This window comes from Hylobates moloch, unplaced genomic scaffold (assembly GCF_009828535.3).
Source record: "Hylobates moloch isolate HMO894 unplaced genomic scaffold, HMol_V3 SCAFFOLD_6, whole genome shotgun sequence".
NCBI lineage: Eukaryota > Metazoa > Chordata > Mammalia > Primates > Hylobatidae > Hylobates > Hylobates moloch.
The window spans coordinates 116,179,337-116,193,420 of NW_026652281.1; the positions used below are offsets into that span (position 1 = coordinate 116,179,337).

Sequence of the window (14,084 nt, forward strand, 5' to 3'; positions counted from 1 at the left end):
ACCCCTATTTTACAGAGAGGGATAGTTCATTAATCTTTACTGTAGTTAAGTAACTTGCCCAGCTACTAGCTATAAAAGACAGAGCAGAGGTGTGAACCCAGGTAGACTGACTCTAAAACACTATACTACATGCTATATTCAAGGCATGGTAGCAACAATCAAATGCCAAAATACAATCTGGGCTCAGCTCTTGGCCATTCCCTCTCTGAAGAACATGTCTCATTGAAGAAAGAGCATTATAGGCTTTATCTTTCTTCCAAAGAAGACGAAATACTTCACTTGAATTTCTGCCCATATAACCAGAAGATTTTTTTTCTCTTGACAAGAAGCACCTTCCTGGATTAAGGGTAAAGAAAAGGCCATTGTTCTCCTGAGACCTCATTCTGGACTGGTGCCCGATGGAGGAAAAAACAGATAAGACTTGGTGTGCTCAATTCAAGAGAGTTCTATTCCGAAGCCTTTTCAAGCGTATGGAAACACGGAGGTCACAAAAAGGGGAAAAAGCTCCTGGGATTGCTTTTTTTCCCATGTTATGCCCAGAAATATCCAATGACGGGCAACACAAACAGATGCCTTGTCATTAGTATTAGGATCTTTGGGAAAGTTGAGGTACAAACTATTCATGTGGCACATGGTGTGTGTGTCAAGGGACAGGGCTGTGGGAGGCAGGCTGGGAAGAATTCCAGCTGCACTCCAGGATTTGTCTTTAATGCTTATGACTTTAGATCACTCAGTTCCACAGACTTGATTTTTCCCAAATCCCCTCTCTGGCAATGCTAATGTGTTTTTCCTCTAGTTCTGACTGATCAGCGAAATACGTGGCTGAAAGAATTGGCTGGGAAATCATTTCTTTGATGCTAGCAGAATTGAGAAAATATTCCCCCAGCTACAGACCTCTCCATCTATTCATCCCTGCCACCTGCTAGTCAGCTGCAGGTAGAGGCAGCTAGGAAGGTAAGGTGGCAGGGATGGCAGGATGTGAAGGAGGGGAAAAGGGAAAAGAGCTGAGAGCATGAAAACAAGGAAAAGACAAAAAAAGAAAGTATTGTGTTCAAACGGCCACTTTAGAACCAAGACTTTCATTGATATGCATCAGCAGTGTCAGATGAAGCCAGCAAATAGGTGAAAAATGCTCAGCCTTCCTTAGAACTTTTCTTCTTACTTCTCTTCACTCCACAAAGTACATCCCTCAACTTCAAAACTAAGACGGACTCCTGTAAATGAAACACTTTATCTGGGTGCCTCCATTACTGCCAGCTTTGTAAAAGAGCCCTCCCCTTTGAAATCTACTGTTCTATACCTAACTCCAAAGTATTCTCAGCTAGATACTTTGATCAAATACTGGAAGCTAAAATGCTAACCGTCTTTAGGGAACAATTCCTCCAGCCTCTACATCTACAATTTAACCCAGTGGGAATCTAAAGCCAGCTAACAGCCCTCAAATCACACTGCACACAGGAGTAAGCACTCCACTGTGTTTAGGGACATCAGAATCAATCCCTAAGATCCAACCTAGAAACCCAAATAGGGCAGCTTGATAATTCTGTGTCTGCTTGAATAATTTCCCCCTTTCAGTGTCAAAGGCCTCCAAAATTCACATTACTTTGTTCCCATGTAGACTTCAAATAAAACTGCTTTCAGATCATGACCCCGCAGATTCCATCTTCAGAAGAAAGGAAATCTGGGAAAAGCAATGGGATCTGAAGCCCCTTTACCAATGGACCATGGGCTCCAAAAGAGACCAAGAGAAAACATAACTACTCCCTTATGGGGTATCTTAAGGACTTAACATATACAAAGCACCTAGCACAAGGGGATGTTAAAAAAAAAAAAAAAAGTTAGTTTTCTTCCTTTCCCCATCCAACTGCTAGACTGGAATTCCTGGGTTCTATTTCCCCTCTTTTTTTTTTTTTTTTTTTGTAAGCCCCTTCCATTCCAGGATCCCCTCAGTCATTTCTTGGTCATGAGATACTAGACAACCTCCTCATCCTCTAAGAGCCTGAATGACTTGGCCAGGCACGGTGGCTCACGTCTATAATCTCAGCACTTTGGGAGGACGAGGCTGGCAGATCACGAGGTCAGGAGTTCAAGACTAGCCTGGCCAGCATGGTGAAACCCCGTCTCTATTAAAAATGCAAAAATTAGCCAGGCATGGTGGCACACGCCTGTAGTCCTAGCTACTCAGGAGGCTGAGGCAGGAGAATTGCTTGAACCTGGCAGGTGGAGGATGCAGTGAGCTGAGATCACGCCATTGCACTCCAGCCTAGGTGACAGAGCAAGACTCTGTCTCGAAAAAAAAAAAAGAAGAGCCTGAATGACTTGACCAAACTGGGAGATGATGGAACAGAAATTAAAAAGATGATGTTTATATAACATTTAGAGGGCTAATGGGGTGGGGTTGTTTCTTTTTTCCCCTAAGGAAAAAGAACTTTACAAATATACCATATTACTATTCCTTAAAAACTCACCTCTGCCCAGATAAACTAATTATGGCCATAGGTAATCAAATTTGAAAAATTTTAATCCAAAGAAATGGTTCTCTTCTTCCAAACAGCTGCATTACACAAACCATGAACAGACTGTTCTGGGAATTAAAGAAATTAAACTAAAAATCTTTGTTTGCCCAAATCCACATACTATGGGAAATAAGGCAAAATCAACAAATTATGAGTTTATGAATAATAACAAAACAAAACCCCCACATGAACAGAAATATAATCAGCTTGATTAGCACCCAGGCAACAAAAGGCTCACAGAGCCCCTGCACAAAAGGCTGTGCTTCATGTGGGCTCTTGACAGGCTGCCAAAAGATCAGTGGCTAGTGGGGTGCCACCCCCACCCTGCCCTGTGCACTGCCAGGGCCTCAAAGAGTTCCCTTGATGTGCTCTGTCTTCAGAAGAGGGAAGGTTGGAGCAGGTTCGGAGGAGCTTCCAAAAAGCTCTCCAGAGCTTGCCAGAAACCTGCCTTCACAAAGCCCCACGGGCCAGATGGACAAAAGTCTCCCTCACCATACCCAGAGACAACCCAAGAGTCCCCAGAATGATCTGCCTATCATTCCTCAGACTCCAGCCATCTCACTGTCCACGTATGCACTGCCCAGGACTCAGATTACTCAAGAAAGTCAACAAACCTCACCCACCACAGTGTCAGGTTGTCAGATGTTAACTGGACCTTTCCTAATACTGGGTGATGTTCTGACCTCTTGGTTGTCCAAGCACCTTCCCCACAGTAGTTCTTCCCAACCTTGCATTTCTCAAGCACCCGAATGGGTACTTCTCTTTCATCACCCAAAGCAGAAGACCACCCTCAGCTTGGCTCAGAAAACTGAAGACATCTAATAGGAGCTTCTTCAATTTCTGTCTGTATCCCTACCACCTTTCTGTGTTCCCTTTCTAGCCTCTGCTTCTAATTTCTCAGTTTCATCACATTTATGAAGCCAAGACTGTCCATCTGCTACCTAAATAACTTTGCCCCATCAATGACCTCCTCTATGGGATGATAAATCTGTCAACACTGCTTCCCTTCCCCTCTGCCTTCCAACATACACAAAACCTCTCTCCATCCAGCTCCAATGACCCCACCTCATGGAAGCCTTTCCTTCAGTGTCCTCTGCATTCTCACGGAGCCACCTTACTGTAGGGGGTCCTCCATCACTATAAGCCCAGGTGGGCAACCTCTGTCATGACCACCATGGTATCCCTGGCATCAAGCACTATAATTCTAGGAGTTCAACAAATGGAACATGAAATGAACAAGTTTTTTGATATGGCTGTCTCTAACTGAAATTGCCCTTTTAGTTCTCCTCTTCTACTATCAAACTCCTCAAACCCAGGAGTTTACATCATCTTTCTTCATCTCCTCATCTCCCAGCACAGCTCCTGGTTGGATTCTATGACAGACTCATCTGTTACACTTAAGTTTCACACCTTTAAATCTACTTGCTTGTCAGTTCTCCTCCTGATCTCTTCCCTCCCCCTCACCGGCCCCCACCTATGACAGAGTGGATGCTGCCCACCCCCGCCACCTCCTTTTTCCCCTACACATACCTGCCACTCCAGACAAGCAGACATACTCTCACTTCAGGTCTCTGTTCATATTATCCCCACCAACACCACTCCTCATACTTTGTTCTCTTCTCTACCTAGTGAAGTACTATCTCTAAGTTACAGATCAATTCCTACCTCCAAGGCTCTGACAAAACTAAGAATGCAACAGGTTCTGGGAAAGGGCCTCTCATTCAAGCTCTAGGCCAGCCCTTGAGAACTACTCCTACCCTGGTTAGTCTTAACCGTGGAGATGCCCTGGGCTGTCTTGGCCAGTGGGGTGAGGCCAGTATTAGAAAAGGAAGCAATGTCGGAGCTACAAAGGTTCTCTGAACTAAAACAAAGTCTGTGGCATGAGGGCTGGGACTATTTTGGCAGCTAGTTTTCCATCATCCCTACTTGGTCTAAGTTTTCCATCTCAGCCATTTGGGTGTCCCAACCTTTGAGAGTTGAGGCTATGCCACTCTGCTCAGCACTGCTGATTAACCTCAGAGAGAACAGGTGGATAGAAGCAGAGGAAGGGGAGGATAAGGGCTTCAGGGTGCATATTAAGCATACAAATGCTTGTTAGAAAGAGGATGGCCAACAGCTGCTCTCCATCACCACCCAAATGCACAGATTGCAAACTGGACCCTGGTCTGTCCCATCCGGGTAATGAAGGCCAAAGCCAGGGCAGAGATGCTTTGGTGCCAGAGCAGAACTCAGCCAGCCGGCTGCAAAGTGGCCTCAGTCTTGGCAGTGGCTGCCATGGAGGTTGCAGGCCTTCCTGGCCTGGCCTCCACCTCCTCTCCCAGGGGGCTGTGGGATTTAGCTGCTGAGGGGCAGTGATCAGCCATCCTGAGAGGCTAGTGAAGAGACCTCCCTACATGAGAAATGAGGTCTCTCTACAATGAAGAGATCTAAACTGTCTTCATGGAGCCTCCTGGGGCCTTCCTGTATTCCAGCCCACCATCTTTTTTTCTCTCCCAGTACAGGATAATTTGAAGCCTCAGAAACTGCTCCTACAGGCCTCAAGAGACCTGGCATCCTGCCATCCTCCAACTGGTTCTCCCTAACAAGCCTGTATTACCAAGGAGCAAAGGAGATGCTCAGAGTGGAGAATGCTTAACAAAGGCTGGGAAGGTGGAAGTTACAGAGGGAGGGACCAGAAGTATAGGTAGAAGAGGAACAAATGAAGTTCTAAGGAAATCCCCAGAAGACTAGAAAGCCCTCAAAGTAAGAAGGGTGGCACTGTGCAGAAAGAAGTGGCACCAAAAGTAAGCTCTGTTGAATACTTCATCCTGAAAAGTTGCCAGAGATAGCAACTTTTGTCCAAGAAGACAGACCACCCCAACAGAATCAGGCTGTTTCTTCTACTTAGCCTCTGCCCACATTTCCAGCACTGTGCTTGAGCCAGGGTGAAACATCATCCAACAAAGACCCCTGGCTATCCCCCTCCCTTAAGTCATTACTTCCTTAACAGCAGCTAAGAAGTCCCACTGTCACACTTTGATGAGCCGCAGGGGCTTAGGCATGAAGTGTCCTGAACCAACAACCTCGCTCCCACCCAATCTCATGGGCCTCACATGTGTGTGCATGTCTGTGTATGAAGGATGGGACAGAAGAGATTATACTCTTGGGGACCATGGGGAATGAGACGACCCATAAGGAAGATCCCTCCAGGATCAGGGAGGGAGGGAGGGTCACCTGCCTCCCAACCACAGACCTGGGGAGGGGGCAGAACACACTGGGAGCTTTGCCCCTTAGTCTCACCTTCATTGCAACTGTGGTATAATAAAAAATATGTGTAGTCTTTGACCCTGGTTCCTGGCTCATTGTTTCTAAAACTCTTGGAATTTTTTGAGCCATAAGAGTGTACTTTGTTATTCCTACCAAACCCCTTTCAACTATGGGGCTTTTATACTGATTAGGTGACTCTTGGTTGGAGGTTCTAAATAGCTTCAGGATGGAGGCTGGTTGCCAGAAAGACCAACCTAGGATTAGAGGGCTGGAACTTTCAGCCCCAGCCCCAGCCCCACTCTGACCTCAGGGGAGGGAAGGAGGACTGGAGATTCAGATCAATTATCAATGGCCAATGCTTTAATCAATTATGCCTACATAATAAAACCTCCATAAAAGCCCTGAAACAACGGGATTCAGAGAGCTTCCTGAACTCCACTTGAGCATGAGGGTTGGCGGACACACTGAAGTGCTAGGAAGCTCTGCACACCACTCCCTACCCCCACTCCAATATCTTGCCCCATGCATCTAACTCTTCCATTTGGCTGTCACTCAGTTGCATTTTCATAATAAACCAATAAACAAAGTGTTTTCCTGAGAGCTAGTCTAGCAAATTATTAATGTCAAACCTGAGAAGGAGATTGTGAGAATCCCCAATTTATACCTGGTCAGTCAGAAATACAGGTGGCCCAGGACTTGCAACTGCCATATGAAATGGAAGCAGTCTTATGGACTTAGCCCTTTAATGTGAGGGATGTGAGACTAATTCCACGTAGACACTGGCAGATTTGAATTGAATTGTTGCACACCCACTTGGTGTCAGAGGACTAGAGAACCACACCGCCCCTCCAAAGCTGCAAAGAGCCAAAGGCCCAACAGAAACAGTGTCACAGAGTCACCCAGACCAGAGTCAGGTGCTCCTTCAGACAGATGTCCAGGGCCTGCAGGAAATCAGACTCTTCTCTTAAATACTTGAAACCAGAGTAGTTGGTCTACTATAAATGAGGTTTTTAAAATTCAATTCCCTCTTATTGCTCGTGCAGATCTGAAATGATCTGACCAGATGGCTGGTGCTCTGTAATTCTTGGATTGCTCTCATCAGTTGTTGATGATTTGGATTTTTTTTTCTTTTTCTTTTTTTTCCCCCTCATATGAACGTGTTCCTGCACAGGCTTCCTGCGTGCTCACATTGAGTGGGCTCTTTGTGCTAATGCCAATATTTCAGAGACTCTCACAGCCGCCTGGAGTCAGATCAGGTCAATAAGGAGCCCCAGGTCTGCTCCTGGCTGGCTATGCTTCCCTGAGCCCACATGGGGCCAACATGCAGCACTGGGTAATGAGCAGAACAAGGGGGCCTCTGCCAGGGCTGCCTCCTTACCTCCACTTCCCCTTCAGGTCCCCAAGGAGAGGGAGGTAGCAAAGGTGTATATACATAGATACATATTTTTAAAAAGACTGTGTTGCCAAGGCTGGAGTGCAGTAGCTATTCACAGATACCAAGGTACCAATGATGCAAACTCCTGGGCTCAAGCAATCCTCCCACCTCAGCCTCCTGAGTAGCTGGGACTACATTCACACGCCACTGTGCCCAGAACAAAGGTACATATTTTTAAATGACAACTATAGCCACTTATTGAATATGGCCTATGTGCCCGGCCCTGTGTTGAACATTTTACATATGTTAACCTTGTTTCATTCTCACATCATCTCTGTGAAGTAGGTATTATATTTTCATCCCTATCTTCAGATGAGGAAACTAAGGTTCTGAGATTCTAAGCAACCTGAGCAAGGCCACACAGCTCAAAGAGAGAGCTGCAGGTGGAGTTCGAGATTCAGCATCATAAAATTTGATGAACTGCCCCACACAGATCTCAAGGTTAAAGAGAAAAGGCCCTGGCCTTGTCATACCATCCTTTATGCCCTCACTAAGCACAAAATACTTCCACCAGGACATCCAAAACACTTTGGTGGCTGTTTTTGTCTTTGTTCTCCGTATCCTTTGTAAGATTATGAGCTGGATAGAGGGCAGGGGTCACGTCCTTTTTGCTACACAAGAAGATAGTATGGCACAGTGGTTAGGAGCTGGGGCTTAGAGCCAGACAAATCTAGGTTTGAGTCCCAACTCTACCACTTTTTGGTTGTTTGGCTGAGTCCTTCCTTCTGAGACTCAGCTGTATCTGTAAAAATGAGGATAGTTATAGCACCTGCCCTCAAAGGATGCCTGGCAGAGTCAATGCTCAATAAATGTGAGCTATTACCTATATCTCTGGCTATAGATGATGCCTGGCACAAAGTAGGATCTCAGAAGATGCCCAGGGTGCAGGAGCCCATTGAAGTGGCTGTGACCAGCATTCTGTAATACCAACTGCACAGGTACAAAGTCCTAGTGTTCAGCCTCAGGTCCTCAGCCTCAGGACAAATTCCTGAGTTCCCTGCCCAGAACCCTCAGGACCTGCCAGCAAACAGCTTTCCTCTGCTTGCTTATGAACAGCTAATGCTGTATCCACACTCAAATGCTTGCTGTGCCTCCGTAAGGTGAGGCAGATCCCAAAATAAACCAGAAGAAAGAGACAGGAAAATCACTTCTAGGAACAAGCAGCTCCCAGTGAGGATGCTGACAGTAATAACACGGGCAGGTAGACTTCAGGAGATTCACCTGCAGCTGTTCCAGGACTGAGTGACTGGGGCCCAATTCCTATCTGGACTGCAGGGAAGGCCCATGAAGTCATGAGTTTGTCCCCTGGTGTTCCACGCAGCAGGCAGTCTGGAAATCTGCCTTCAAACGAGCACAGCCAAAACAGCCCACAAACCCTAGTTCCCCTCTTGGGAGCCTAAGGACAACACAGCTGTGGTCCTCCCTTAAGAGTCCTGAGGGGACAGAAGGTACTGAACTGGGGACAATAACTGTCCATATAAACTTGCCATTTTCTTAAAGTCCACCGTCTTCCTGTGCCATGCCACTGCCTCTTAGACAGGAAACACTCCGCTAACCCCTTTTGCTCGTGCTTACCCTTGCTCCTTGATCAAAGTCTCTGTTGAGGGAGGGAGGATATTTCATGAACATGCAAGTCTCTTCTTCACATCATAAGTTCCCTTTCCCATGTAAAGCCATAGGGACAGAAGCCTACATGCTCATGTACCCTCACCGGCATCCAGTGATTCCACAATGGGATTGAAGGGATGGCCAAGTGGAGAATTTACCACTGAAAATCAGAACAGCTGTGTACTGAGTGATTTCTCCATGTTAGGAAGTAGGCAGAGGGCTTTGCGTCTACCATCTTACTCCATACAACAGCCCCTGCAGCAGGCAGGGCAGGACACTTCCCCCATGCCACCAATGGGAAAAACCAAAGAACAGAAATATTCTGTGACTTGCCCAAGATCCCCTAAGTAGCAAAGCTAGGGTTTGAACCCCAAACTGGCTGAATCTAGACTGTCCTCTTTACCACTAAATTAGACCACCTCCCCATTTACCTACCCATCCAGTTCCCAGGACTGGCTACATTCCTTTTAACCTTTAGGTAGATGTGTTGGGAAGCTCCCAGGCAGAATTCAGAATGTGGTAAATTAAGTACCATAATCTGGTTGAAGGCAAGTGCCAGCTATCCACACATTACCCTTGAGAGGTCAGTTTCCTAACAGTATACATAGAAAACATGTCAATTCTTTACTGGGGCCTCCACTGGTCTGATGCCGTGACACCAGATTCTGAATCACCCCACATCAGATACTGAGGCCAGAACAAGCCTCCCACCTAACCTCCCCTCACCAGTCATGCTTTTGAGATGTAGTGTAGGCAAAAAATGCTCCTGGGATGGGGCAGGCATGACTGGAACCAGAGTTGCTTTGCCCTCTGAGCTACAGGGCCTCTGCATCTGGGTGCAACTGCAACACACCAGCCTTTGGGACAACTCCAAGGGAATTCTGTGCAGAAGAGTTTACCAGGGACTCTTGAGAAACTTCAAGGTAGAGGGTGATGTCAATGAAACATCAAGTTAACTGTAAAAATCAGTGCTCTACTCCAATTCTCCAGGAGTCTCTCAGAGTCCACAGCCCACTCTTGTCACACAGGCTCTGGCTGTCCCTCCCCAAGGATACAGAGAGGGGCTCTTTTTAGCCATTAATAGCAGCCCCACTGCCCAGAGGGTTGGGCAAGGGGCCAGGGTCAGAACCATCAACATTGTTCAGCCTGCAACATGAACCAGGATGCTACTGGATGAAGGGAGCTACTGACTCAAGCACAGAAACAGGTAGAGGAGTCAAGGCCACAGGACATTGACTTCCATCTGCTCCAGGAACTTGCCTGGTTAAAAGTGGTACAAGAAGGCCAGGTGCGGTGGCTCACGTCTGTAATCCTAGGACTTTGGCAGGCTGAGGCAGGTGGATTACTCGAGCCCAGGAGTTCGAGACTAGCCTAGGCAACAGGGCAAAACCCAGTCTCTACAAAAAATACAAAAATTAGCTGGGTGTGGTAGCTTGTACCTATAGTCCCAGCTACTCTGGAGGCTGAGGTGGGAGGATTACTTGAGCCCAGGAGGCAGAGGTTGCAGTGAGCCGAGATCGCAACATGGCACTCCAGCCTGGGTGACAGAGCAAGACCCTGTCTCAAAAAAATAAAAGTGATACAAGCAACACTATATATATAAAATCAGCGGATATAGTCCGTATCTTCCACGCCCTACCCCTGACAGCCTCTGGTTTTAGTCCTTTAGGACCAGTGGGACTAAGTTCTCAAGTGAAGCCAGGCTGGGGAGGGGTGGGTGGTGGCAGGCAGAGGTTGGATCTGCTGAACCCAGTACCTCTATTCCTAAAAGTTCCCTCTGATCAATGCCATTAGCTTCCACCTGGCTTCCTTGGGGCTTCATCACTCTTCTGTGGCAGCAACTACCCATGTGCAAACACAGCAGGAGCAATATTGCTACCAGAAAGCTGGCTGGCACAGCAAATGCTGCCCTGCCAGCACAGCAGCAGTGGGGGCAGTGAGGACATGGTGATGAATATCAGCAAGAAGCTGGTGAAACTACACTGTGGCACCTGCTGGGGCTTGCCATCCACCTTGCCACTCCTGAGAACAGTCCCAAGTGTCAGAGTAGTAGGCTCCAGCCAACGACAGCTAGGACTGGGAAGAAGTGGGAAGAGAGTGGGCCCAGGCTCTGGGGTCAATGGCATAGGGCAAGTTAGCTGGATGACATAGGACAAGATGCCTTACCTCACTGAACCTCAATGCTTTCATCTGAACATAAAGATAATAATAGTTCCTATTATTGTGAAAATTGAACAAGATTACGCATACGAAGCACCTAGTACAGTACCTGAATATGGTGAAGACTCTGCAATTGTTGACTATCATTATTTTAAGCCCTGGGCCTAGGCTCATGAAAGGGTTAGAAAATTGTTCCTTCTGAGGATGCACTATTTAAAAACCAGGCCAGGACCAGCCTGTTTCTTGGCACAGGTTCCTTTAACAACAGAATACTCCTGCCCCACACCGGTGCTCAGGACTCTCCCAAGAACAATATTTCAGCAGCACTGAGCCGAGCAGCAGAGCCCAAAATAGCATTTGCAGAGCGAGGCACATGTCACTGCCTCTCTGGTGCTTCAGAAGTGCAGGGAAAGAAAGTTTTCAATCACTTGCTCAGAAACCACGGCCACCCACCACTTGCCTTCCTTCCAGGGCACTAAGATGCTGCAATCACTGTTCTGCTGGAAAACGAAGGTCCCTGAGCCCTGCAGCAGCAGCTACCACTCTGACGGACCATGCTGTTTCCCTCCCACAGGCCAGAGAGGAGCAGCCTGAAGGAGCAGCCCTATGGGGACAAAGGACACATGCAGTTTGAATTCAGAGTGTGTTTTGTGGGGACAGGGCTGAGCCTGATACCTGGCCGAAGGGCCTGCCACTCATGCGTCGGGTGGAACACCTCCAGGACTTCGGCGTCCAGCTCCTCCTCTGCTGTGGTTTCTTTTCTCTGTGTTTCTTTGGTGCTGCTCTTCTCCGGGTTGGTCAGGGCAAACTCCTTCTGAGAAAAGAAAACACAGGGCATGACCCACCGCAACTAGGCGCCAGGTAAGCAGAAAAAAAATGGCCCAGGGTGGCACATTCTTTTCCTCCATGCCCCTCTCCCCCACAGCCAGGTATGTCTGGACACTTGCAATTCCTTTCCCAAGGTCAGCCTCAGAACCAGCACATATGAGGTCATACGGCTAAATGAATGCAGCATGTTGTCCTGTGTGTATGTGGTACTTTTGAAAATGCATAGGGAATGACTCTAGAAGATCCCATGTATCTTGAGCGGGTTAAGGGAACACATTAGGGACAGGGGCTGGCAAAACGAAACAATAAGAGCCTTTTACTTTTTGACATGCTATTATACTGCTTGATGTTTAAAACTCGCACGTATTATTTTTACAATAAAAATAAACATATTTAGAAAAGAAAAAAAGACATACATGAATGGGAGCGTAAGGCCTCAAATGGCCACTACAGATGTACAAAAGCTGGCAGCTAAGGCCCAACTGATTCCCAAGCAGCCCAGCAGGTCACAAGTCCCCAGTGTGCCTATGAGCCATTGCAAACCATGGAGGAAGGGTGCAAGTAGGAAGGAGAGAATCCAGCTGGGCTGACGGAGGAAGATGCTCAGGTTGGAAACCACTTCCTAAAATCTGTTTCCTTCCACCCTGTGCAGAACATAGAGGATTAATGAGATGGTGTCTCTGGAGCATTCTCAGCTCAGGAGACAGTGATGCAAGATAAATACAAAGTATTATTCATTTTGCTCTTTCCTGGACTGCCATCCTTCCTATCCCATTTTTAAACCTGTTCTTGCAAAAAAAGTAATAAGGCCTCAGGAAATTCGAACCAGAGGGTTCCAGAGCTCTGGGAAATTACATTTGGGAAAACAAGGAGGAACCCACATTAGCACATGGGGAGGTATTTCAGCCTGCCCACCTCCCCTGTCATCACTTTTTCTCTGCTTCCCAATCCTTCCCCTAGTAATAAAAAGTATATTTCTTGGAATCTTCCTATGAGCCCAGATCCATGCTGGGTACTTTACACAGATCTCATTTTGGTCTCCCAACAATTCTAACCACACCTGGGAGATGTTATATGCGTACATCTGGAAAGTTATTTAACTTTCAAATAACACCTCATTCTCAGCCGGGTGCAGTGGCTCACGCCTATAATCCCAGCACTTTGAGAGGCCAAAGCAGGTGGAATTGCTTGAACCCAAGAGTTCAAGACCAGCCTGGGCAACACGGAAAAACCCCATCTCTACAAAAAATACAAAAAAATTAGCCAGGTGTGGTGGCGTATGCCTGTAGTCCCAGCTACTTGGGCGGCTGAGGCAAGAGGATCATTAGAGCCCAGGAGGCAGAGGCTGCAGTGACCTGAGATGGCACCACCACACTTCAGCCTGGGTGACAGAGCAAGACCCTGTCTCCAAAAAAAAAAAAAGTGCCTTGCTCCAGATAAGGACTCCCTCCTGCCTGGGTCCCTCAATGTCTGATCTTTAGTTGTCGAGGAAAAGTTAAAATGTTAAGGTGCTGGTGATGACAATGTAGAGCCCCTCCAAGAATTTTTATATTTTAACAAGAAATAAAGGCATGAAATTTAGATGGCAGAATTTCAGGCCTAAGGACCAATAAGGAAAATATCTTGGCAAGAAGAAGCTCTCAAATCTGACCACACCTGGGAGATGTTATATGCATAGTTATGAGACGCACTGACTCCAGCATAGCGGTTAAGACGCTGGAATAACTCAAATCCCAGTTTCTTGTGTCTCGGGAAAGTTATTTAACTTTCTAAGCTTCAGTTTCCACATTTTCAACATGAAAATAATAACAACATCTAGCTCATAGTTAGATGAGGTACTACATTGTAAACCACCGGCTTTGGGTACATGGTGGCTGCTACTGTTATTTCTTATGAAGGCAGTCATAGATTCCAGGCTGTGTTGTGACATCCAGGAGTGACTATACAATATGGCATCATTCAAACAGGTCACCTGCACAGCCTGGTGCCTCAAACCCCTCCCATCCCTTCAACTTAAAGTTTGCACAAATCTGAGCTCAAAAGAAAACTAAGAATAGAATAGGTGTGCTTATGAGACTACAGAGAAGACAGACTGGCAGGAGGCACCCTCCATTCTGAGGACATGGACATCAAGGACTTTCAACAGCTGAGTTTCCAGAGGGCAGGCACCATGTTAGTCTCCTTCATCACCCCCATGCCTAGCACAGGGCTTAGTTTGAAGCTGCTGAACAAATAGATGAATGAATGCCCCTTCCCATAGGCAGGTGTGTCTTCTGGGTGCCTTAGACTGA

The 14,084-nt window shown here is 46.9% G+C and overlaps 1 protein-coding gene across 5 annotated transcripts in view; it reads right to left on the reverse strand.

Moving 5' to 3' along the window:
• SIL1 (SIL1 nucleotide exchange factor) overlaps nucleotides 1-14,084 on the reverse strand; it is a 334,141-nt gene that overhangs the window by 156,370 nt on the left and 163,687 nt on the right. For all 5 annotated transcript variants that reach the window (XM_058441259.1, XM_032158025.2, XM_032158026.2 and 2 more), the window contains one exon: nucleotides 11,641-11,779. In XM_058441259.1, the coding sequence (XP_058297242.1) occupies nucleotides 11,641-11,779 (139 nt within the window). The remainder of the gene's footprint in view (nucleotides 1-11,640; nucleotides 11,780-14,084) is intronic.